The 27,490-nt window shown below is 35.8% G+C and overlaps 2 protein-coding genes and 1 pseudogene across 3 annotated transcripts; all 3 read left to right on the top strand.

Annotated features, from left to right (window-relative positions):
* Positions 1 to 18: 18 nt before the first annotated feature.
* On the top strand, positions 19 to 18,920 carry LOC132142318 (uncharacterized). 2 transcript variants are annotated; one of them, XM_059552107.1, is made up of 20 exons: positions 19 to 396; positions 853 to 953; positions 1,123 to 1,189; positions 1,431 to 1,561; positions 3,985 to 4,073; positions 4,184 to 4,283; positions 4,769 to 4,812; positions 5,124 to 5,201; positions 6,033 to 6,229; positions 6,728 to 6,792; positions 6,943 to 7,049; positions 7,200 to 7,302; positions 7,909 to 8,008; positions 8,590 to 8,629; positions 10,230 to 10,281; positions 10,695 to 10,815; positions 16,447 to 16,530; positions 17,014 to 17,137; positions 17,629 to 17,719; positions 18,586 to 18,920. In XM_059552107.1, the coding sequence occupies exons 1-20, from the start codon at positions 147 to 149 to the stop codon at positions 18,658 to 18,660; spliced, it is 2,019 nt and encodes a 672-aa protein (XP_059408090.1). In that variant the 5' UTR covers positions 19 to 146; the 3' UTR covers positions 18,661 to 18,920. The 2 variants fall into 2 exon arrangements, with proteins under 2 accessions (XP_059408090.1, XP_059408091.1); XM_059552108.1 differs by lacking the exons at positions 19 to 396; positions 853 to 953; positions 1,123 to 1,189 and having other exon boundaries at positions 1,429 to 1,561; positions 3,989 to 4,073.
* Positions 18,921 to 20,980: 2,060 nt separating this feature from the next.
* Positions 20,981 to 22,940, top strand: LOC132141850 (lecithin retinol acyltransferase-like). Its single transcript, XM_059551513.1, has 2 exons — positions 20,981 to 21,596; positions 22,536 to 22,940. Exons 1-2 carry the CDS (start codon positions 21,069 to 21,071, stop codon positions 22,686 to 22,688), a joined length of 681 nt encoding a protein of 226 aa, XP_059407496.1. The 5' UTR covers positions 20,981 to 21,068; the 3' UTR covers positions 22,689 to 22,940.
* A 1,020-nt stretch (positions 22,941 to 23,960) lies between these two features.
* On the top strand, positions 23,961 to 25,101 carry LOC132141849 (lecithin retinol acyltransferase-like; annotated as a pseudogene).
* The last annotated feature ends 2,389 nt before the right edge of the window (positions 25,102 to 27,490 follow it).

The raw sequence follows: 27,490 nt of genomic DNA, 5'->3' as shown, positions 1-27,490 counted from the left end.
AACTTGATGTTGTCCTACACGGATGAGTTTGTGTGTTGTACAAATGTGTACTTTTGACTGTCAAGTTTTGTATTAAGTGTGCAACAAGTCTGTCCACGGAAAGAGGAAAAAGTAAATAAATTCAACAAGAAACGCTTTTGGCGAGCATGACGAATCTCACGCGCATATCCGGGTGTTTGCGTCGGTTGACAGTGAGAGTATTTTCAACCTCACCGCTGCCTTCCTACAGAAATCATGTGTTATATTCACACAGTTTCAGTAAATCTGCAACAACTGTCAGATGTTTTACAAGAGACTCACGTCACAGAAGCAGTAATAGACTTTACGTTTCATCAGCGCATAAAACTACACGTATCGGATGCGCGTCGGGGTTTTGGGGTGATACTGCAACGTCAGGTATTTGAATAAAATTACTATGCATTAATTATAAGTTATTCATCCCTCTGCACAATAGTTCTTGACAAGGACGGAATGACACAGAACAAGCGAACTAAAATCTCGTCCATGTGTAGTTCCTTCCATGACCACTAGATATCACCAAAACATAATAACTGGCCTTTTGACCCTTTCTAACCTCCCTGACGCCAAAAAGATTATAATGTCAATTTTAACTCTTAAACATTTTCTTCCAACTTTTGTCAAGCTCATATTAGTGGCTGCTCGTAAAAGATACTCTGCTAACGTTTAACAACCACAACATTTCCAAACATTTTTGTTTTAATTTTAAACGGTTTTATGATTTTAAAGCCAATACATTTTGTGGCTTGCATGTCCACCTGTTTGGGCTAGTATATGTCTTGATGAAACTGTGTAAAAAGAACCATCAAACCATGCCAAATCTCTCCCATGCAGTTCCTCAGCTCATACACGGTGGGAAACTGGACTTCCTTGTGTTTGATTATCTGTCTGAAATCACCATGTCACTGCTGTCAGCAGCCAAAGCTAAAGCACCTGTAAGTTATTCCTCAATCCTCCAACTGACCTGATGTCACTCATAAAATGCTTTGGTTGTCTATGATGATAAATTCAGGGTGATTCTGTTAGATTTACTTTTTTTTTTTTTAACTTTTGTTTATTATAATACACACTTGGATTGACGTTAACAATGCTCTTTTCTTTTAGAATATGGGATATGCTCCTGATTTTGTCCTTTCCCTTTCTCCATTTATTAAGGATATCAGCAAAAAAGGTAAAATTATGATAAGAATGTGACTTTTATGCAGACACATTTTATTGAGGTAAATTAATGTTTGTCTAGGATGTTTTATGTTCTTAATATAATATAATATTATATAATTACACAAAAATGATACATTTTTCATTCTAATACTTACATTTAGGTTTTTTTAATATGATGGATAATGTTCATATTTAGTAATTTCCAACCCATTACAGATGTTTTTGGTGCCATACTTTGTTGTGTCCTGCAGGTATTCGTGTGGTCAGTAACGCTGGAGGTGTCAATCCTCTTGGCTGTGGAGCGGCTCTACAGGAAGTAGTTCAAAAGGCGGGTCTTGACCTGAAGGTAGCTGTGGTTACTGGTGATGACCTGATGCCACAGGTAATTGGGCTCCATTCATGCTTTTGTAATTCATCTCATGCGAGCATGCGAATACTACTCATTTTATCTCAGTAGCCACCCTATTATTGGAAACTTTCACTTAATAAGGTAATAATGTCTGACTGTAATTACTGCAATCTAGAATAGCATTATCAGATGGACATTTTTTTTTGCTCCAGCCTCACCACTAAGTGTCAGTATAGTCCAAGATGAAAATCATATCAAACCGCGATATCATGCAGCCCAACAAATAAACAAGTTCTGAGTCCAACTTTAAGAGATAGAATGTTTATTGTCTTAGGATCTAGTATTCAGCACACATTGATTTATTATAATATTTATGGGCATATTTAGTGTCTAGTATAGTATTAATGTATTACAACCCGAATTCCGGAAAAGTTGGGACGTTTTTTACATTTTAATAAAATGAAAACTAAAGGAATTTCAAATCACATGAGCCAATATTTTATTCACAATAGAACATAGATAACGTAGCAAATGTTTAAACTGAGAAATTTTACACTTTTATCCACTTAATTAGCTCATTTAAAATTTAATGCCTGCTACAGGTCTCAAAAAAGTTGGCACGGGGGCAACAAATGGCTAAAAAAGCAAGCAGTTTTTAAAAGATTCAGCTTGGAGAACATCTAGTGGTTAATTAAGTTAATTGATATCAGGTCTGTAACATGATTAGCTATAAAAGCTTTGTCTTAGAGAAGCAGAGTCTCTCAGAAGTAAAGATGGGCAGAGGCTCTCCAATCTGTGAAAGACTGCGTAAAAAAATTGTGGAAAACTTTAAAAACAATGTTCCTCAACGTCAAATTGCAAAGGCTTTGCAAATCTCATCATCTACAGTGCATAACATCATCAAAAGATTCAGAGAAACTGGAGAAATCTCTGTGCGTAAGGGACAAGGCCGGAGACCTTTATTGGATGCCCGTGGTCTTCGGGCTCTCAGACGACACTGCATCACTCATCGGCATGATTGTGTCAATGACATTACTAAATGGGCCCAGGAATACTTTCAGAAACCACTGTCGGTAAACACAATCCGCCGTGCCATCAGCAGATGCCAACTAAAGCTCTATCATGCAAAAAGGAAGCCATATGTGAACATGGTCCAGAAGCGCCGTCGTGTCCTGTGGGCCAAGGCTCATTTAAAATGGACTATTTCAAAGTGGAATAGTGTTTTATGGTCAGACGAGTCCAAATTTGACATTCTTGTTGGAAATCACGGACGCCGTGTCCTCCGGGCTAAAGAGGAGGGAGACCTTCCAGCATGTTATCAGCGTTCAGTTCAAAAGCCAGCATCTCTGATGGTATGGGGGTGCATAAGTGCATACGGTATGGGCAGCTTGCATGTTTTGGAAGGCTCTGTGAATGCTGAAAGGCATATAAAGGTTTTAGAGCAACATATGCTTCCCTCCAAACAACGTCTATTTCAGGGAAGGCCTTGTTTATTTCAGCAGGACAATGCAAAACCACATACTGCAGCTATAACAACAGCATGGCTTCGTCGTAGAAGAGTCCGGGTGCTAACCTGGCCTGCCTGCAGTCCCGATCTTTCACCTATAGAGAACATTTGGCGCATCATTAAACGAAAAATACGTCAAAGACGACCACGAACTCTTCAGCAGCTGGAAATCTATATAAGGCAAGAATGGGACCAAATTCCAACAGCAAAACTCCAGCAACTCATAGCCTCAATGCCCAGACGTCTTCAAACTGTTTTGAAAAGAAAAGGAGATGCTACACCATGGTAAACATGCCCCGTCCCAACTATTTTGAGACCTGTAGCAGAAATCAAAATTGAAATGAGCTCATTTTGTGCATAAAATTGTAAACTTTCTCAGTTTAAACATTTGCTATGTTATCTATGTTCTATTGTGAATAAAATATTGGCTCATGTGATTTGAAAGTCTTTTAGTTTTCATTTTATTCAAATTTAAAAAACGTCCCAACTTTTCCGGAATTCGGGTTGTATAAATACTATAATACGTATTCTACCGTAAACTGATTAAAATTCTCATAAAAAGTCGCAAAAGATTTCTCTTTCAAGTAAATGCTGTTCTTTCGACCTTTCTATTTGTCAAAAAAATCCCTGTAAAATAATGTATTACAGTTTCCACAAGAATATGTTTCTTGAGCAGAAAATCATCATATTTCAATGATTTCTGAAGGATCATGTGATACTGAAGATTGGAGTAATGATGCTGAACATTCAGCTTGGCAAGTAGTGTATAGTTAATACTTTTTGCAATAATTTTCAGGGGTTTGTTCAAATTCCTAGGTTAAGTATGAGTGATAGTAGTAGTGATTACTGTATAGCCATATCATTATATTATATCCTCTACCCTTTCTGGGAAATGTTCAGATAGTATTGAAATCCTCCCTGTGATCTTCTGTTTTGTTGTTTATCCTAGAAAGACTCTTTGACTGAACTCAGGATGGCTGATTCCGAGGGAAAGAAACCACTTCCAAAAACCGTCCACAGCATGAATGCATATTTGGGGTATGAAGTTAATTACAGCGTGTCATTGGTTCTGTCTGTTATTCGTGTCTGGAGCCGGACTGGTGGTTTGCGCATATGAGAATCAGCTTTCTTGTGTCTGTATCTCACAGCGCCCTCCCTATTAAACGGTGCCTGGACCTCGGGGCTGATATTGTAGTGACAGGACGCTGCGTGGACAGCGCTGTGGTTCTTGGACCGCTGATGCATTCGGTATGGTTTGTCACGCAAGAACATTCTTCAGATTTCTTGTGCAACAGTTGATGTGTCTCATTCGTTCCCTGTAACGATGTGTTGGTAATTTGAACCTCCTTCATCAGCACAAAACAAAAACGGACAACAAGTTTCACACCAGCAGTGTGTCTTTTAAGAAAGAGCCAAATTTACTTCTAAAGGGAGAGTTTGAGACTTAATTCAAGAAGAAACTCACATTCAAATTCAAACCAGCTTCCTCTTGTTAAACTGCTATTGTTGTGGTGGTTTTTAACAGTTTTTCTGTACGCATTTGACATTCACAAAAAGTGCATATTTTGCATCAACAGAACCTCTTCTAAAAATGATGAAAACTGTATATATTATATATTCATTTTTAATTTTAGAAAATATAACTCTTATGAATGCATAAATGTTTTTGACACTGAACTTTATTCAGTGTGGAAAAAGGAGTATTATAGCTCTTTGTTTGTTTATTTTGACAGTTTGCATGGGATTTTAATAACTATGACCTGTTGGCTGCTGGAAGGTACTGTAAACTGTACTATGAGCTCTTGAAATGTATGCATCCACACACACACACACACACACACACACACACTAGTGCAATGTCTCTGACAAGTTTATCTGCTGAAAACACAGATTAGCAGATGCAGGACAATGATGTAGACTATAATACACTAAGGTGAACATAAGGGCAGACGGCCACACATGATTCATTTGTTGTTGTTGCTGCGTGGTGTGATGGATTATTCAGTGTAAGATTATTTGTGGTTAAAACCACATATGTTATTATTTAAGTTCTGGACTGGTTTTGGTTTCAGTTTTTCTCTGTTGCAGCCTTGCTGGTCATCTGATTGAGTGTGGCACACAGGCCACAGGAGGAATTTTCACAGACTGGCACACAGTTCCTGACTGGTAAGCACTCAAAAGCTCATATATTCATGGCACATTCAAAAGGAAAAGCACATTTTCTCATTACGGTAATTTGCTTTGATGTTTCATTTATGTTTCACTTTGTGTTTTATACATGTTTACAGGTGCATTCAATTATTTTTATTGTAATGTAATACAAATATGACACACACACACACACATATATATATATATAATTTTTAATGTATATAAAAAATTCAAAATATTTCAAAATATTAGTTTTTATAATAATTTAAAATAATCTTCAAAAAAAAAAAAGTTATATTCTGAAATATTATTACAATTTAAAATAGCTTTTTATTTTTATATATTTTAAAATTGCTGTGATGGCAAAGTTGAATTTTAGGCAGCCATTACTCCAGTCTTTAGTCACATGTTCTTTCAGAAATCATTTTAATATGCTAATTTGTTGCCCAAGAAACATTTCCTATGATCATCTATGCTAAAAAAAAACTATTTTGCTGCTTTATACATAATACCATTATGTATAAATACTGTAATTGATTCACATTACAGTAATGAAAATTGTTTGGCTTTTTTTGCATTCAGGTAATGAGAATTGTCGGGGAGGATGTGCTTAATTTTCATGAAAATATGTCAGTGCAAAAATCCTAATGTTCCTTCTTTAAGCAAATACAGTTTCTTAATTAATTTGGTTTTATGGGTGAAGTAGGACACAGACATGTTCTTTTTACTCCTTGACACTTCAGATGTCTTTTATCCTTGAGAGTACTTCTTTTCTTTAACTTCAGTGACTGCAAATAAACATACTTGATATATGTGCATTCTCAGCTTCATTCTTTTCATTTTCAGGGATAACATGGGCTTCCCGGTGGTAGAATGTTCTGCTGATGGCTCATTTACACTGTCCAAACCTCCAAGAACAGGTGGGCTGGTTTCATTTGGTACAGTGGCAGAGCAGTTAGTGTATGAGATCGGAGACCCACAGCGTTACCTCTTGCCTGATGTCACATGTGACTTTTCCAATGTCACCATTACTGAGATACCAGGTCAGTCAACTTTTACTGTATTGTACATGCATGATTGTTTATGACATTAATGCAGTGGCATATTTATAGATATAGTAGTAGTAATATCTTCAGTATTGTGGATAGATAACTTTAACCAAACCAAAGCTGGCTGATGACAGTTCTTATCTCCAGTAAAAAGTCCTCATGCAGTGATCAGATGGTTGCTTCTTTATTATCTCTAAATGTCCGACTCAGAGATGCAGCAAATTGACTTTACACCAGCTGTCTAGACTGGTGACCTACCAGCTATCTGCTATAACCTTTGCAACCTCTTTCATTTAACAAATTTTATTTTCTTGGTCACAAAACAAATATTTTCTTTGTCCCCTAAACTTCCATCTCATTGTCCGTGTAATCAATAAGCTAATGTATGTACACTACCTTGATTTGATCTGAAGAAAAACTGCTGAACATTCAAAACTCCAGAGCAAATCTGATACCTCACATAATCTCTGACTGGGCTTTATATGTGTGTAGATGTGGATGGTGGAGCAGTGAAGGTAGGTGGTGCCAAAGGATCACCTCCATCAGGCGACTACAAGGTTGGTCACCATTTCTGGTTTGGTTGGTTTAAGTCAGTCATTTAAGTTTGTTTTCTTTTTACGCAATGATCAAAAATAAATAAAGTAGTTATATTTATATTACTACTTATATTTATATATATATAAAGTTTTATATTTTGTTCTCTATAGGTTTGTGCCACATATATGGATGGGTTCAGGGCGACGGCAGTTTGTCCTGTTGGTGGCCCGAGAGCTGTAGAAAAAGCCAGAAGAACAGCAGAGAGCATTATCAAAAGGTTAATCGCTTATTCTGAGTGATTTTATTGTTTTTTTTTTGCTATCTCAATTAGCAATACAGCTAAGATTAAATATCCTAAATGGAGTTTGTTAAATACAGTGTTTATAAAGTGTATGTATTGTGAAATTACGTCATGAAATATCTATAGGACCCAGCAAATTTTCAAACAACTGGGTTTGGAGGACTATGCTGAAGTCAACATTCAAGTTCTGGGTGCTGAGGACACATATGGACCGCATGCCGTCAATGCAGTAGGCTGTCTGCTTCTGTTTTCTGTTAAAAATGTGAAGACCTGGCAGGCAGAACATCCATAGAACTGCAGCACAAGCCTGTCAATTTTCTATCTGTTCCAATCCAAAAATATTTAGATCACCAAAAGTAAAAAACAAATATATGTGAACAAAATGCAAGGCCATTAGCAATCCATACGAAGCACCCACCACAATATTTCAATCACTAAAAACAGGCAAGCAAATGAGCCCGGAATATGAATGCAATGCGCTAAATGGTTAAGTGTTTTCTTTATAATGGTTTTCTATGGGGAAACGTTTAATATTAAACTTTGTGCATTGCTTTTATATTCTGGGTTCATCTGCTTGCCTGTACAAAGTATGCATCATCAATAAGTTGTTTATTGAATTTGGCCTTTAAATATCACTTACTTACTACATTACTACTTAATGCAAGCCTCATAAAAATAACTGGTGTTCAGTGGAGGAAAGCCTTGTTTTGCCCTCCATGCGGGCGTTCCTGTGACGTCACATGAAAATTATTAATTGTGTAACAACTGGTAAACTGTCCGTTTACAATTAGAACAAGTAACCTACAGCTTTTGAAGGCTGTTCTTTATTGTGCAGAGTCCTCGTGAGGCTGTGGTTTGGATGGCTGTCCATCACAAGCAGAAGAAAGCGCTAGAGTTTTTCTCCAGAGAAGTGGCACCAGCGGGTACAGGCATGGGTGAGAAAAAACCTTGTCTCAGTTTTTTCCTGCCTTGTTTCTAAATCACTTTAGTTTCATTTAAAGGAATAGTTCACCCAAAAATGAAAATTACCCCATGATTTACTCACCATCAAGCCATCCTAAGTGTATATAACTTTTTTCTTTCAGATGAATACAATCGGAATTATATAGAAAAAGTTTACTGTCTCTTCCAAGCTTTATACTGGCAGTCAATGGTGGTCAAGATTTTGAAGTAAAATAGAGTGCATCAATCCATCGTAAAAAGTACTCCACGTTGATTCAGGATGTCAATAAAGGCCTTCTAAAGCGAATGGATGCATTTTTGTAAGAATCCAAGAATCCATATATATTCATATTTAAAACTTTATCAACCTGCCATTATAAAGCTTGGAAGAGCCCAGACATTTTTTAAGATAATTTTGATTTTATTTGTCTGAAAGAAGAAAGTCATACACACCTAGGATGGCTGGAGGGTGAGTTAATCATGGGGTAATTAACATATTTGGGTGAACTATCCCTTTAAAGTCAAAGCACATTTGTACAACTTAGGCCAATATGTAATTTCTTTCTCTCTTCAGCTCCAGGACTCACAGCTATTGTAGGAGGGCGACCAAGAATGTAAGTATTAGTGAGTAGTTCTTTAAGTACAGAAAAAACTGTTTAGAACTTCATATAAAAGTATCCCGCCAAATGTTGCATGTGTATTATTTAAACGCACAGTATGGAATTTTTGGCCACCAGGGGTCATCAATCAAAATAATAACATAAGACGTACTTTGATGACGTCGGGAAAGAGCGTAGGCTCATGGGAGTTGTTGTTCATTGGAACACGCGCTCTGTCGCTCCCCAAATTCCTCACTCATTTTAACTGAGGCCGGCGACACACTGGATGCGTGGCCCAAGCGTCTCAGCTGCGTGGCGTGTCAGTTTTTAATTCGGCTCCCATGTTAACAGGTTAGAGCTTGCAGACTGCCTGTGTGGAAACGCGTGCTTGCTAGAAATAGAACCGACGCCTATTTTTCACGCGACACGCACGCGTGTTGGAAGCGTTTCCAGGCAAAATATAATAGGAAAATATGTTTATATGTAATTTTGTACACAAATACATATTAATTCATGACATTTTGATGTTTGAAGTCTATAGGTTGACATAAATTCAGATATAAATGTAATTTAAAAAATTAATAAATAATTATCGATTTTCAAATATTGCACCTGTCAAACATCGTCTATTTTGCCGTCAATACTGTTGACGGTGTCCTTTATCAGTAGGCTTTATATTTATGTTCAACATGAAGTATAGATATTGTTGTCATGAAGACAAGAGCCTGGTCTGTCAGCGGTCTCCCTTCACCTACAGCAGCAGCAGCCTAGTATTTTGACAATCACGTCTTTTCGAACGGAGAGATATATGAATTATCAGACCCCTATCAAATCAATATTCCATCTAGCTAGTAGTAATATATGTATAAAACACAATATATGTTAAAAAAAGCTACTTTATCCAGCTAGATATAGAACACATGTAGATTTACATTATACTCTACATGAGAGCTAGTCCGTCTGCGTTTTACACAAGACATCATCGATTCACAAAATATACGGATAGATACAGTTAGCTGAATGGATGCATACCTGTTTATTAGAATGCAAGCATCTCTCTGTAGTTTCAGCTTGTCACGAAGCGCTCTCTATCTTGGAAATGCAACTCCAATATTTACCCGTGTCTCGTTTCTTCTTCGTCCCAAAACCTTCTCAGGTCATTTATTTCACCCGTACGTTTGCGCTTCACAGAACGTGCAGTCAAAGCATAATCATGATCCATAACTAAGTTATTGATTGAAGTATAAATACGAATATAAACAATATAAATATAAAATATAATAGTCTCGATCAAGACTAGCTACTACTTTTTCTTCTTCGTCTCGTCTTTGCTTCTGTTCACCTTTGTATTTGGCGGTTCCACAGGAAGTTAGATAAACTAGAGGGGTCAAAGTTTATATGACGCCATAGACGGGCGACAAAACGGAAATAAAGAAACGTGCCGTGTCTTCTAATTAAACTATAATTTTCTCTGGATTTGAAAGTTCGTGGAAACTTTCGGGATAATGTAAGTACACAACTAAAAAATATATATAACATAGATATAGTGATATCTGCTATTTTTAAAGCAGAAAAATTACATATTGAGCCTTTAATGTCTGTTTTCTTTTTCTAGATCACCAGTGCTGAAGCCTTTCTTTTTCCTTCATCCCAAAGCAGATTTGGAGGTAGTAACATTATTTTTATGATTTTCATGATAATACCAGGTTTATTTATTTGTTTTTATTTATTTATTTATTTATTTTTGTTCAAATGTAACATGCTACTACTGTTATATCCCTTTGGAGAATCATTTAGATACCATATTGTATATTTTGAATATTGAAATACAAAGGATATGGTGAAATCAGGTAAATTGGCTTAGATTTCTTAAGATAAATGGAGAAAAAATGGCCTGATTATCCTTTATCAAAATTCCATCATTGTATTATTTTAAGTTTATTAACGTAAAAAGAGTATTGTACAGAATATGGAAATGGATCATTTGATTATACATATGGATTAGTGAGTGAGTGAGTGAGTGAGTGAGTAAGTGAGTGAGTGAGTGAACGAATGAATGAATCTTAATTGGGGATTTCAGGTGCACATTTATGTGAATGGGGAGCTTGTGGAGACACACCGGGAGGCAGTATCAGACCCTTCATTAACTGAAGGACACAACCCGTTCCTCCATTCAGAGGAACATAGCCCAGCACCCACAGGTACCCTGCTGATTATACAGTACAGTATGTAGACTACAAAATGTAAAGTGTTTATGGAATAGTTAAAAAGGACACACAGATTTTAACACATAAATATAAAACTTGCACTATTTTATACCTACTACTACAAAATTAGGGGTGTTTTTTTTAAATAAATTTTAAAAGGGGGACAGAATAGACATTAATAATGTTACAAAAGCTTTTTATTTCAAATAATGTCTTTTTTTTTAAACTTTGTTTATCAGAGAATCATGAAAAAAAATTTCATGGTTATCACTGAATATAAAGCAGCAAAAACTCAACATGATAAATAAAAATGTTTTTTAAGCACCAAATCTACATATTAGAACATGTGACTGCGGAAAATTCTGCTTTGCTATAGCAGGAATAAATTACATTTGAAAATATATTAGAAAAGTTATTATAAATTGTAATAATAATAATAATTCACATTGATGTTTTTACTGTATTCTTTTGTCAAATAAATGTAGCCATCAACTGTTCACCTTACAATTGAAACCTATATGATGACAAAAAGGATATATATTTTTTTTTGCAAAATGTCCAAGCTGCTCTTTTCCACACATTGAAAAACGGTGCCAACCTCGACTGTCAAGCTCCACGACAACACACCACTTCTAAAGGACATAACAATACACTTTCAATTAAATATCCATAACATTATTTAATTTAATGACAATAATAAGTTAAAAGTTTGTTTGTAAACGCATTGATTTACATTGGATCCAGTGGATCCTTTAGAATTGATAGTTTATGGTAATCTGTTCAAAATGAGTCTGAATATGACATGGTTAGTATTGCATTTCTTTCTTTTCACAGATGAGTTATTCTCTGTATCTTTTTGTCAGATAACATTTTTCAAGCTTTGTAAACTTTTCAGAACTATACTTACTAATGATAGACACTATTGTGTATCAGAACTTTTTTTTTTTTTTTACATGGAGACAAGCATTCAGTGTTTGATATGACCTACTTCAAGGTGGAGGTGGATGGAATGTTTAAGCAACCAACTCAACTGAAAGAAGTAGGCTTAAGCCTTCTTTTAAGAGCCAGTGTGATTGTTCTACCAAGAGGTCTTATAAGATCCCTTGCACCATAATCCAGTGCTGCTTGTTTTCCCAGAGTCCTTTTGCTTTAGGTTCTCTGAAAGACACAACCTTTGTGATGTCCTGGCAGTGTTTGCTTGAGTCTTTTTAACTATCTGCCACTTCTCAGTTGCCCTAAACAAGCAGCCTTTAAATAATCAGGGACATCCTTTCATTGGATATGGTGTTTGAACACGCGCAAGTGCAGACTCTCATTCACACACTTGCATTAATTCACAAATACACAAGGGCCATGCACAAAACACAGGAGGTCTTAAATACAAATGAACACAATATAAAGCAACATTGTCTCTGGACTTTTTCTTTTCACTTTGTTTCACCTTGCTTCCCTCCCAAATCTGCACAGACACAAACAGACAGAAGAACCTGGAGCCACGGTCATTAGAGCATCACAGAGGGCTGATTGTAAGAGAGGCTTCTAATGTTTCTGCAGCCCAGAGGCTTTTTCTGAGACTGAAAAACTGATCAAATGATGATAACCAGATAAAGCAATTAGACCGACAGTGAGCTGTGTTGAACTCCAAAAATGAAAATTATTTTGTCATTTAATCACTATCATGTTGTTCCAAACCTGCATGGCTTTCTTTCTTCTGTGGAACATGAAAGGACATGTTTTGAAGAATGTTCATGCTGCTCTCTTTTCTGCATTAAAGGTACTTAACAAAATCATCATAAAGCAGATTATATAGCTCATGTACTGTCTCCTCAAAGCATAAAATAGCTTTGTATAAGAAAAAGACAAAATTGTTATTGTTATTCATGAAAAATCAAAACAGTTGTGGCCACCATTCAAGTCACATTTATTTATATAGCGCTTTAAACAAAATACATTGCGTCAAAGCAACTGAACAACATTCATTAGGAAAACAGTGTGTCAATAATGCAAAATGACAGTTAAGATCATCATTGAATTCAGTGATGTCATCTCTGTTCAGTTTAAATAGTTTCTGTGCATTTATTTGCAATCAAGTCAACGATATCGCTGTAGATGAAGTGACCCCAACTAAGCAAGCCAGAGGCGACAGCGGCAAGGAACCAAAACTCCATTAGTGACAGAATGGAGAAAAAAGGCTGTTTCCTGTGGGCTTGTCCTGGTGGTCGTCTGAGACAAGGCCTTTACAGGGGATCTGTATCTGGGGCTCTAGTTGTCCTGGTCTCCGCTGTCTTTCAGGGCTGTAGAGGTCCTTTCTAGGTGCAGATCCACCATCTGGTCTGGATACGTACTGGATCTGGGTGACTGCAGTGACCCTCTGATCTGGATACAGACTGGATCTGGTGGCTACGGTGACCTTGGAATAAGAGAGAAACAGACTAATATTAGCGTAGATGCCATTCTTCTAACGATGTAGCAAGTACATCGGGTGTTATGGGAAGTGTTCCCAGTTCCGGCTTACCTAATGAATGCAGCCTAAAAATCCTTTAACGGATTTAGATATTAGAAGCATATTAGTAAGTTATGTGTAAGCCAGGTTAAAGAGATGGGTCTTTAATCTAGATTTAAACTGCAAGAGTGTGTCTGCCTCCCGAACAATGTTAGGTTGGTTATTCCAGAGTTTAGGCGCCAAATAGGAAAAGGATCTGCCGCCCGCAGTTGAATTTGATATTCTAGGTATTATCAAATTGCCTGAGTTTTTAGAACGCAGCAGACTTGGAGGATTATAATATAACAGGAGCTCATTCAAATACTGAGGTGTTAAACCATTCAGAGCTTTATAAGTAATAAGCAATATTTTAAAATCTATATGATGTTTGATAGGGAGCCAGTGCATTGTTGACAGGACCGGGCTAATATGGTCATACTTCCTGGTTCTAGTAAGAACTCTTGCTGCTGCATTTTGGACTAGCTGTAGTTTGTTTACTAAGCGTGCAGAACAACCACCCAATAAACCATTACAATAATCTAACCTTGAGGTCATAAATGCATGGATTAACATTTCTGCATTTGACATATGCTAGAAATTGACATATGCATACAAATGCTAGAAATGTGGCTTTCTAAGGAAAGATTGCTATCAAATAGCACACCTAGGTTCCTAACTGATGACGAAGAATTGACAGAACAGCCATCAAGTCTTTGACAGTGTTCTATGTTAATACATGCAGAGTTTTTAGGTCCTATAATGAAAACCTCTGTTTTTTTTCAGAATTAAGCAGTAAGAAATTACTCGTCATCCAGTTTCTTATATCGACTATGCATTCCATTCGTTTTTCAAATTGGTGTGTTTCACCGGGCCGCGAAGAAATATAGAGCTGAGTATCATCAGCATAACAGTGAAAGCTTACACCATGTTTCCTGATGATATCTCCCAAGGGTAACATATAAAGCATGAAGAGTAGCGGCCCTAGTACTGAGCCTTGAGGTACTCCGTACTGCACTTGTGATCGATAGTATACCTCTTCATTCACTGCTACGAATTGATGGCGGTCATATAAGTATGATTTAAACCATGCTAATGCACTTCTATTAATGCCAACAAATTGTTCAAGTCTATGCAAAAGAATGTTGTGGTCAATAGTGTCGAACGCATTACTAAGATCCAATAGAACTAATAGAGAGATACAACCACAATCAGATGATAAGAGCAGGTCATTTGTAACTCTAAGGAGAGCAGTCTCAGTACTATGATACGGTCTAAATCCTGACTGGAAATCCTCACAGATACCATTTTTCTCTAAGAAGGAATATAATTTTGAGGATAGTACGTTTTCTAGTATCTTGGACAGAAAAGGGAGATTCGAGATCGTTCTATAATTAACTAGTTTTTTGGGGTCAAGTTGTGGTTTTTTGATGAGGGGCTTAATAACCGCCAGTTTGAAGGTTTTGGGGACATATCCTAATGACAATGAGGAATTAATAATAGTCAGAAGAGGATCTATGACTTCTGGAAGCACCTCTTTTAGGAGCTTAGATGGTATAGGGTCTAACATACATGTTGTTGGTTTAGATTATTTAACAAGTTTATACAATTCTTCCTCTCCATTACTGCTGTGATGTTGGGAAATGTCAACACTTGTTGAGGCTTTATTTTTTTATTAATTTAGCCACTGTATTGAATAAATACCTGGGGTTATGTTTGTTTTCTTCTAAAAGAGAAGAAAAATAATCGGATCTAGCAGTTTTGCTTTTCTGTAGGATAGGTTACTTTCCTGCCAAGCAATACGAAATACCTCTAGTTTTGTTTTCCTCCAGCTGCGCTCCATTTTTCGGCCTGCTCTCTTTAGGGTGCGAGTATACTCATTATACCATGGTGTCAGACTGGTTTCCTTAACCTTCCTTAAGCGTAAAGGATCAACTGTATTTAAAATGCTAGAAATGACAAGAGTCCATAGTTTTTGTTACATCATTAAGTTGTTCTGAGGTTTTGGATATGCTAAGGAATTTGGATACATCAGGAAGATAACTTACAAAGTCTTTTGTTGTAGAAGTGATAGTTCAACCATACTTGTAACAAGAAGTAGAATTTACAAATTTGGCTATATGAAGTTTGCACAAAACTAAATAATGATCTGAGATATCATCACTTGACTGCATGATTTCAACACAATCAACATCAATTCCATGTGACCGTATTAAATCTAGAGTATGATTTAGACAATGACTAGGTCCTGAGACATGTTGTCTAACCCCAATAGAGTTCACTTGCATTGTACGGAAAAGAGCTTTTTGGACATTCTACTTTAAATATTTGTATTTCACAGAAGAAAGTAAGTCATACCAATTTGGAATTACATGAAGGTAAGAAAATAGATTTTTATATATTTTTTGTTTAATTTTGGGGTGAAAAATTCTTTTAAAGGGTTAGTTATTTTTTAGACTTGAGGCAATGAGCAACTGCTCAAAACACCTGCAACCCTGGTACTAGCATCATGGGAGCCTCTTACATCCTTCAGTAAAATATATAGTACACTACTGTGTCAGTACAATTTTTTTAATGTTTTTGAAAGAAAAATATGATGCTCACCAAGGCTGCATTTATTTAATAAAAAAAAATACTGTAAAAACAGCAACTTTTAAAAATATTATCACAATTTAAAATAACTGTTTCCTATTTTAATATATATATATTTAAAACATTTATTTATTCCTGTTATGCCAAAATTATTCTTATTATTATCAACTATGAAAGCAGATTTTTTTCAGGATTCTTTGATGTATAACAAGTTCAAAACAGCATTTATTTGAAAGAAATCTTCAGTCATTATAAATGTATTTACTGTCATTTTTTATCACTTTAATGCATCCTTGTTGAATAAAAGTATTAATTTCTAGAAAAAAATTAAACTAATCTTATTGACCCCTAATTTTTGAACAAAAGTGTACATGTAAATGCAAATTTTTTGTTTTGTTTGCTTTTACCAATTTAAATGATCAGTCAAATCAAGGAATCTGTGAGTTGACTGACTGGGAGAAAAATGTTCTTTGAATAGGTTCAGATGCTCGCTGTTAGTTCAACCTGCCAACTGCTGAATTGAATTACGCTGAGAATAAAATTCTCTCTCTCAGATCTGCCCTCTGGCCCGCATACCTTCAGACTGGAGGAGTTAGCATACACGCGCAGTGGAGACAAAGGGGACTCCTCAAACATCGGTCAGTGTCTCCCCATGTGCTTTCACACGCAGTGAATAATATTTGAATGATGAGATAGTTTGCTTATTGCATGTCACTGTCATACCAAAAAAGCCATTCTGGCAATAAATGCTGGGAAAATGCTGGGGCAGACCATGTTCTCTGACCACAAACCACAAATCACAGCTCTCTGTCTCTAGCCCAAAAGGCAACACTCTCATGTGATGTGGCAACCTGCCCTAGTCTTAAATTAATCTAAGATGTGTACGGGTGGTTAAATATTGTCCACATTAGACATGGGAGTTTTTTTTTTTTTTTTTATAATTTGTGAAAGTTTGTTGACATTTCAAATTGAACTCATACTGAAATTTCAATAGGTTAAATCTATCTTTCTATCTATCTTAGCTATCTATCTATTTTAGCTTACAGTATCTAACTATCTCAGTGTCCCAATTTGTTGATCCGTAGATCTAAAAATCTAATATGTATAACTTCTGTTTTTAGGGGTTATTGCAAGACACCCACTGTATTTCCCCTACCTGAAAAAGTTTTTAACTGCTGAAGTTGTGGAACAGTATTTCCAACATCTGATCAGAAAGGATCAGACTGACCTACCCTCTGTCATACGGTAAGAAGAAATAAAAAATGTGCTAGTCGACCATGTCTAGCGGTGAAAGACATGTACATGTACATGTTAACATGTAATGGTTTGATGAAGTAAAAGGCAAAGACGGATAATCTTTAAAATAAATTATCCTACAACGCAATATAATACTTTGTTAGTAACCTACTTTTAAGGAAATCATTAAAGTCTGAAGCTGTAAGGAAGTTACAGTCACGCAAAATAAACATTGTCACAGCTTTATATTGAGCTACTCCACATCTGTAGCCTATGCCGCTTTTTAAAGACCTGTGTGTGTGAGGGAGAGTCCATGCATGCAAGCCTCTTGTTTTATGGGTTGGGGAAAACTCCTTTGGTGCCGCTAATGAGGACCACCTCATGCTGAGGACCGACATGGCTGTGTAAGAGTGTGGTGTGAGCTAATGCACAGATGTGTGAAAATAGGGAGGTGATCTCAATTAAAATAATCTATTTCACATGTTTGCTGTGGCTTCCAGGTACGAACTGCCTGGCATTAATGGTCTGAACTTCATTCTTCAAAACTCACTTGGAGGGGGAGGGGTGGCTTCACTGCGCAGCGACCCTCAGGTAATATGCACATACGCAGACAGTTTGGCACACATTCATTCATTCAGACTACATCAAAATTTATGTAGACACAGTGACGTCAACCAATGTGGGTTTCACAGAGAGTTTAAAGAATGATAATAAAACTCTATAAGGGAGAGAAAACTATTTACACTTGGTGTGAGATTACTTGGGTATCTAGATATTTACTGTACAACCTCAAAGAAATAGTTCTAAAAATGTCATTATTTCCTCACCCTTATTTTGTTCTGAACCGTTATGTTAAGTTACAAAGACTGGGGTTTCTTTTTTGTAAGAAATTATTACTTTTATTCAGCAATGATGTATTAAACTGATCAATGCATAAGGAAAGACATTTATAATGTTAAAAAAGATTTATATTTAAATAAATTTTCTATTCATCAAAGAATCCTGGAAAAATATAACGGCTTCCACAGAAATACTGCAGTACTTCTGTTTTCAACATTGATAATAATAAGAAATGTTTCTTGGGCACCAAATCAGCATATTAGAATGATTTCTGAAGGATCATGTGACACTGAAAACTGGAGTAATGATGCTGAAAATACAGCTTTGCCTTCACTGGAATATATTAGATTTTAAAAGATTAAAATAGAAAGCCGTTATTTGAAATTGTATTAGTATTTCACTATATTATGTGTTTTTGTGTATTTTAATGAAAAAAATGCATCCTTAGTGAACAGAAGAGACTTCTTACAAAAAACATTTAACATTTTATCGACCCCAAACGTTTGAATGCTAGTGTGTATTCTAACCAGCATTTAGATATACCAGTTTTATAAATCCTTCACAACATAGTGTTACATCATGTGTTTAGTGTTACTAAAATTGTGTTGTTTCTGCAGGGAAAAGCTTATGGGCAAATGCTGCTTGACTACAAACTGAAAGGCCTTCCTAATTTGAAATCACTGGTCGATTAATAAAGGACAAGGACTAAAAGATGTCAGGGGTGTGTTGAGATTTCACATTTGAAAACTGCTTCAAATGAATAATGTGAAAGAAATGTGATTTTATAATGTTTGAAAATGCCCAGATGGATTATATTATGAACTTTGTAGAATGTAAACAGTGTTTTCCATTTTTAGTTTGTGTCTACTAACAGTTCCCAAACTGTTGTGTTGAGTTGGTCACTTCTAACAGGCGATGGCAAAACAACAAACCCTTGAAGTCCAGAGTCACATCATTCTCTCATTACCTCTGACCCCTAACGACACAGGAAGTGAGAGAGCAAAAGGTTTTTCCTCTTCTTATGACTGAGTTGCTGTTTACCGTTGAGGAAATACACATGTATTCTAAGAAAGAAAAGAATTTGCTTTAATGATGCTGGAAAAACAGTACTTATAATTAAAGAATGATTGGCGAAAATTTTCCTAACTCGACTACCTCAATGCATTTTTATTCACTGTGACATTAACACATTCTTTTGTCAGGTTTTATGGGAAATCGTTCAAACTGTGATATTTTGACCCGCATTAGCATGCATTAACAGCATGACCTCAGCGGCGCAGAGTGATCAGTGGGAAGTGGACGGTGAGATGTGTGAAGCGTTCATTTGTCAACGGCTGACAGACAGATCCAGCAGTTCTTCATTGTGTGCATGCAGAGCTTCTTGGCTTCATCGTAATGCAACAGTGTGTCATTCACAACAAACACATACACGGTCACATAAACCCAAATCACTCTCATTCAAAACTCATACATTTATCACAAGCGCATTCAGCTGTCACATGCAGACACTGGGATGCTGGGGGACAAAACAGAGAAGGAAGATAAATGGCTTATCATTTATCACCCGCTATCTTTCAGTGCTAGACTGCTGTTCAAGCAAGCAACAGCCCTGCGAGAGAACCGAATAATCACTAATCACTCAACATTCAGCTTTTGCCCTCACTGGGACACCTTTGTTACCACTGTGACACTGATTTCTCCTCCTGTCCATCATCGCTGTCCCACAAAAGTGAACCTCAGGGGGAGGGCGGCTTTTTGGGGCAGCTTTAATCCTTTTCTTTATCTCTGAGTTAAGACTGTTTTGCATCATTTTGCTAACACTTTACCACTAAATGTCCTGTTAAGCCCAATGTGGGTTTTATAAACTTTGCATTAAGGATTGTATGAAGGTGGAGTATTAACAAGACAATTAGTTGTTTTCACATTGACACACTCTTAGTTTAGGACATTAGTGATATTGGTATTCATTAGTAGTGCTGCTGATCTCGTGGTGAATTCAATCCTTTTCTGTTTTGTAAATTGGAAATGGCTGCGTTTCTTAGGACTTGTAATAAAGTGCTGACGCGCTCTGTCTGCACGTCCCGCAAACTGGTCTATTGGTAAAAGAGGCTCTTGTTTGGTGCGGTCTGGGTGAATGTATTGAGGACTTTAATTATTGCCATATGGCATGAACTAGCTCTCTACTTCAAACCACCATTTCCCAAACTTTCTGCTCTCACTTTTTCCACATTCATCTGCCCTGCACATACCTACATCAGAAAAAGTCCAGACACTTCTGGAGCTCAAAGACCTTCCGTTTAACTAGTTTGTTTGTTAATTTTTCACCAATAGCTATAAGAAATAAATTAAATAGATCAACAAAGTTTAAGTTCAGAATTAAATTATTAGAACATAAATCGATATAAAAATTAAACGAATATTTATATTTGAAAAATGTAAAAAAAAAAAAGTTCAAATACATATAATATTTTACATCAAATACTATTTTGTATTTAAATACATTTAATCTTAGTATTTTTGTAGTTTCCAAACGCATAAAATACTTTTTGCCAATCAACCTCTTTATTAGACTGCTGATTTCCTGTATCAACAAGTAAGATTAAATTGATTTAAATACAAAATACATTTTACTTTTGTATACACACACACAAACACAATACTCCAATTGGGATAATGTTTTGAGTGTATTCTTCATAAACTTGTATTCTTCCTAAATATTGCTCCATAAATAGGCTACTTTTTTATTTAGGTCCTCATACATAAATTCTAAAAAAAAATACTAATTTATACATGAATAAATACCACTAATTTTACATATTAGCTGAAAAGGGTTTAGACTGGAGCCTACCTTTAACTTAGTTAAGACAACATTTCTTATATGTGTCCAAATTATAAGTTTTACAGTAGCCTATACGATAAGGTAACCTACACTTACATTGAACCATTATTATATGATGTTATATACAGTCGTTTAGATTTTTACAGCTCTTCAGTGGTGCATCACTGGCCAATAATCTCTCCGCCAACGCAGTGACGCAAAGACGAACCGCTGCTCCGAATAAAACGAAGCGGGGAAGTGAAGCCTGAGCAGCACTGCAAAATGTTAGATTCCCTTGCGTTGCTGTTGGAAAAAACCTTCCTTCTTGCACATTTTAACTTTTTCAGCACAACTTCATCTAAACAAGAAAAATGCCCAATACGCCGCGAGGAGAGCACTTATTTCCAGCGCGGGGATCTGCTGGAGGTTCCTCGCACTTTGTTCACTCATTTTGGGATTTATCTCGGTGACAACAAAGTTGCACACCTTATGCCTGACATACTGCCGGTTCTGACGAGCAACAAATCTCAAATCCAGAAAGTTGTGACGAATACGAGACTGCTGCTCGGTGTGATCTACAAGTACGCCTCAATACGCGTCGACACGGTGGAGGATTTTGCCTACGGATCCCCTATTTTACTGAACACGATGGATACTACCCTGAGGAGACAGCCGCTGGCCGCCGAGGAGGTCGCCAGAAGAGCCGAAAAACTTATTGGTCATATTCCGTATAGTCTTCTGTGGAATAACTGTGAACATTTTGTCACTTACTGCCGCTACGGGACAGCGGCCAGCCAACAGACCGAGCAGGTAAGTTTCTTCTTCACACTTTCCTTGTGAATCCTCGAGTGCATACTTCATATCCACAGCATGTAGAGAAACTTAGAATTTAATTATTAAATGTTACCAATATATTGATTTTATTCTTTGGATGTTACGCACAGTTATACATTAGCAAGATTGTTTTTTAAAATAGATTTAGCAAGATTAATATAAAAATACAGATGAAATCCAAGTTTACACGCGGATGATATATTTTTTAAAAACGTAATATGGTTAAACTGATGAATTATTTTAGCTTAAATAAATTGACGTTAAAAAGAGTCGGAGACAAATAAAGACATGCTCAGAATGTAATATCCAAACGTTTGAAAAACGTTTATATACAAAAAAAAATAATTATGAGTTTAAAAAATGTAAGAAAAGTATTGTAACAATCATTTATTATTATTATTATTATTATTTACAAATATTATATTTTCCCACTTTTTGAAAAACTTTTATTATTAGTTTGCTTTTTTTCCCTTATATTAAAATTTTATTTATAACTTGTGCAGTCCGATCTTTCTTGTCACATGACAACAAAATGGCTTTCTGCATTTTGTTTTCGTCACGTGACTTTAAATTTGAAACGAACTGTTAATAATAATATTTGTAAAATAGCTTCACTGTTGTTTGTTATATGGTTAATATGAAAATTTTTAGAAAATTCAAATAGCCTAAAAAAAGATATTGCCAACATTTTTTTATTCCTACTTTTTTCAATGCCAAACATTTTAGCACAGTTAGCTTTATATCTAGTATTTACTATAAAAACAAAAAATGTACACCTTAATGAATTTCTTTCGTTTTTTTTTATTTATTTAATAAAACATAATATATAGAAGTGTCTGAGATGCAAATGACTGCTTTTAGGCTATTTGTTTTAGTGTTCGGAATCTCATCTATGCCATCTCTTTCCCTCAACAGTTTTGTGAAAATGTAAAATCAGTAATCCGGGACCAGAGGAGTGTTCTTCTGACCAGTGTCATCGGAATGCTTTCCATGTTTTTCCTTGGAATAGCGCCATCCACTGCACTTCCAACTTTCATCATTCCTTTCATCTTGTGGATGGCTGGATGAGAGACACTTCAAATCTAAACCCTTACGAACAATTTAACGTAGCAAAAGTTTTTTGGCTTTATTATAGAATGTCACAGCAGCTATTGTTGTCACTGACAATTGTATTTTTTTGCTATTAATAACTTAATCTTTTTCATTATTTTTACCTTCATATATTAACATTTTACATATTTTTTTATGACACCCTTTTTAGAAAACATACTGTACAGTATTAACAAGTAAATAAATCTAATTTCAAATGATATAATGCTGTTTTATGCGCTCTTGCCTAATTCTAGTACAAATACAGGCTAAAATATTTAGGGCCCCAGCACCGCAGGGCACGCCTTTCAACGAAATTGGAATTGCTCAGTTGTTTATTGTTATTTTTATTATTATTCAAAATTATTCACATTTTTGAGGGCTTAAACATTCTCAAAATCTTTTTTCAAAATCTTTTCAAAATCAAAATCGTCTGATATGGGTTTCAGTAGTGGGTGGGGCAAAATTGCCCCTTGAGCTACGTTTCACATACAAGTATGAAATTCAGTGGAAACATTTAACGTCCCAATACCTAAAAAAAAGTATCTTGGAACAAAACTCGACACCTGACAGGAAGAATTAAATTGTGAAGATCTTGACTTCTCATTAAAGGGTGTGTCCGTGCCAGCCTGACGAATTTCCATGTGTCACCATGAAACAGGAAGTTTTTATAACTCAGGCCAAACTTCACATGTTTGATAAGACTCTTGACCTGAAGAGATCTACATGCCAATATTCAGCTACAGTCATAGCGCCACCTGTTGGCAACAGGAAGTGACATTTTTTACGCTGTAACAATCTCCTAGAGATTTAATGACAAGAACATAATATTTGGTCAGTCTAATCCAAAGACCTTTATGATGTTAAATTGCGAAAATCTTAAGTTTATGTTAAAGGGTGTAACCTGTTGCAGCCTGATGAAATTCGATGTTAGGCCCATATTAAAAGTTGTTTTAATATGCACCCCCCTTCGGGAACCTTTACTTTTAAGTTTGTGCAGTAAAATTTACATTAATGAGACTTTTTAATAATATTAATTAATAATAATATTAATAATAAAGTTTTTGCTTTAGTGTTTATTTTGTGACTTGTTTACCAATGAAACCATCAGTTGTTTCAATTAAATTGTTAAAAACGTACAGTTTGCAACTGAACTTTTATTTTTACAATTTAACTGAATTTTTTTGCAGTGGTTTTTGTAAATTGTTAATTTATGTTTGTCTGTTCAAGCATAAGAATTGATTTATTTTATTTAACCAAAGATAATCTTAAAAAAGTTAATATAATTAGTAATTCATGTTAAGGAATTATATATCGTCATCGCCACAACATTTGTTCATTATATAAGGAGCATGCCTTTCTATGTTACAGAAATAGAAAACCTTGGGTAATTTAATCCACAAAGTGTGAGAAAGTCACTGAGTAACTATGAATAGTTTGTTTCATTAGGCATGTAATGTTTTTTTTTTCTTTCTGAAAATAGCTCTGGGTTTGTAATCCTCAAGCCCCTCCCCAGTCTGCCTCAAGTGAGATAAAACCTGCAGGTGTCACACTATCTAGAATCTCACCACATCTCCAGGATGTTTCCTCTACAGTTCCTCAGCCTGTTTTTCATTTCTATGGCCACAGATTTTGAAGAAAAGAAGAAGCAGCAGCAAGTGGTCCATTATGACATCTCCATGTACAAAAGAGGAGATCTACTAGAGGTCCCTCGAACTCTCTTTACACATTTCAGAATTTATCTGGGGAACAACCGTGTGGCTCAACTCATATGATATCATGCCAGTCTTGACCACTGACAAGAACGCCCTTGAGAAAATGGTGACTAACAACAGGCTGATTTTGGGTGTGATAACAAAGAAAGCAGGTGTCCGCGTAGACTCAGTGGAGGACTTTGCGTATGGAGCAGAAATTCTGGTCAACCACATGGACAAGGTGTGCAGTTGGTCTCTGTTTGAGGGTGAGGAGGTCGCTAAGAGAGCCGAGAAGCCCTTGGGCTCCGTGGTTTACAGTCTGCTGTGGTACAACTGTTAGCATTACGTCATGTACTGCAGATATGGCACCAGCATGAGCTTTCAGACCTACCAGGTGAGATTTTTCAGGAGAGAAAAAGGGAGCAAAATCAACAGTCTGTGATCTTCTAGCAATCAGTAAATATATAAATTGAATAGATTATTTTGCATCATAAATTGTATCAGATATTGTTGAAATAATTCATCTAAGCTCTGTCGGATTTGTAAATCTTTACATTTTAACAATTTCAGTACCCAGAACTTCAGTAGTCAGTACCAGGTTTTACTTTCTTATAAATTGGGTTACTAAATAAACATGCATTTTCTAAATGTAAGACCATGTCAAAATGAATTTATGTAATAAAAGTGATCCAAAGTAAGTAAGGAGTCTTTCATTTCCCCATCTATATTGGTACTTTCAATCGTTTCATGTGTGATGTGACTGAAGATACTTTTTCAGCCACATTGCATTGACTATTTACCTGAAACTCTTGGAATTATGATGAAAATGCATTAATTTGAATTGTAATGTTGACCAGCTGGTGAACAAGGTTAGGAATGTGTGGCAACAGCACTAATTCCGTTTCAAACTAGAATACATGCAAAAATCAGGTTGAGAAATTTACAGCAATTGAGAAATAAACTCTTTTGTAAGGTTGGTGAATGACCTGTGAGTGCAGGGTTGAAGTAAATGTGAATTGGAATAAATTAGTAAAATATATCTGTTTACGTAGTATATATAGAGTCATTCAGGAAAACATTCAGTTCACAAACAGATAAAAAAAAGTGGAACTGGAAATACTGAGCTAACAGCTCACATAAAAAAAATTAATATATATGTGTGTGTGTGTGTGTGTGTGTGTGAGAGAGAGAGAGAGAGAGAGAGAGAGAGAGAGAAAATTCTGGTATCAGAATTTCAGTATTTGGTTCATTTAATGTTTTGAAATAAATATCTGAAAATTCAGTATGATAACGAAGATGTTGAAGAGGGCAGACAGACATCAAGCATGCATTTAAACTATCTGACCATTGACTTGTGGCATTTTTTATTATATTTATTTATATTCAGTTGCTCCAGCTGGTTTTAAGCAAGAATGTTAATCTGCAGATTCCAGTGAAGAGCCTGTAATCTCTTTGAAACTCCTTCAATGGACAAACGCACACAATCACATCATCTAAATTTTTTTTTTTTTTTTTGTCTAAAAAAAAGATGTTTATATTCCAGCAGAATGCATGAGAAAAAACTAACCACTCTCCAAGAGTGCTGAAAGCATGATTTTTCCACAAAATTTTTCTAGGCTGTGCAAATGATCTTTTTTGCATTAGATGAAAATTAACCATGGAAATCATGAAATCTGTGGTGTTACTTTTGAAAAATTGTGCATTTATGCATTTAGTAAAATTCCTCCAAAGCAACACCAAAAAAACAACAACAACAAAAAAACATTACTGTCACCTAGTAGGACTGTGAATCTTTAGGTAGACCGCAAACCGATTCGATTCATGATTCAAAGGTTTTCGGTTCAAGAATGATTTTTTTTTTAATGAAGAAAGATTCAATTCGATTCAGTTTACAATTCAATTTGATTTGATTATAATGATTTGATTCTGCATTCTTTAAGGGGTGTCAAACTCAATTCCTGGAGGGCTGGAGCCCTGCATAGTTTAGATTCAACCCTAATTAAACACACCTTATCTAACTAATCAATTCCTTCAGGCTTATTTGAAAACTACAAATAAGTTACTTAAGTTATTTATGTGTGTTGGATCAGGGTTGGAACAAAACTTTGCAGAGCTCCGGCCCTCCAGGAATTGATTTTGACACCCCTGCCTTAAGTGCATTTACAGGATTATTTAAATGCTTGGTCCTGGAGGGCCGATGTCCTGCAGAGTTTAGCTCCAACTTGCCTAAACACACCTGCCTTTAAGTTTCAAGTATGCCTCGTAAGTGCTTGATTAGCTGGTTCAGGTTGGGGTTGGAGCTACACTCTTCAGGACACCGGCCCTCCAGGACCGTGTTCGGACACCCTGCCTTAAATTCTTTAAATGCTTAGTCAGAGGGCAAATTACACAGCAGCCTTTATGGTTAGAGAACCATGGGTTAGAGAGAGGGTTAGAATTTTTTTTTTCAATAAATTATTTTCTTATCTTAATTTGAATTTGCTATAAGAAATCAAACACACTGCTGGATAATAATCAATCATTTGTAATCTATATGTTTATTCCTAATGGCAATTTTATGATTGGTTTATAGGCCTAATTATTTCAATTTTCTGCACAGAATTAGGTAGAAAATATACTTTATCGTTTCTGTACTGTGATAAATGATAAATCAATAAGCACTGCATCATTCATAAGTTTTATTTATTTAACGTTTTCCCGTTTGATTCCAAGTAGCTACTCCTCGCTGCAGACTGTAGCGGGCAACTCTCATAACGTTCACATCAGGACAGAAGAAACCATACCTGACTCATCGACAGATTGGACACCTACAAACCGTCACACGATAATAAAAACAGATCTCGGGGTGTTATCTTTCACAGGTAAGACTCAGCTGTTCTTTCTCGATGTTTTTTGGTCATTTTTAACATTATGTTGACAGCTTGATTAACCACCAGTGTCAGACTATTAATAATACCTAGCGATATCGCTAGCGTAGTTAGCAGTGAAAGCTGAGACTTTATAAGAATTCAAAGTTTAAATGAATTCTTATTACGTTCTTATATTGCCATTTATATAAAAAACTAAATGGTGTTGCACAATATACAG

Source organism: Carassius carassius, chromosome 6 (assembly GCF_963082965.1).
Source record: "Carassius carassius chromosome 6, fCarCar2.1, whole genome shotgun sequence".
NCBI classification, from domain to species: Eukaryota; Metazoa; Chordata; class Actinopteri; order Cypriniformes; family Cyprinidae; genus Carassius; species Carassius carassius.
Note: the sequence above shows the minus strand (reverse complement) of the source record. Positions and strands in the feature narration are given on the sequence as shown.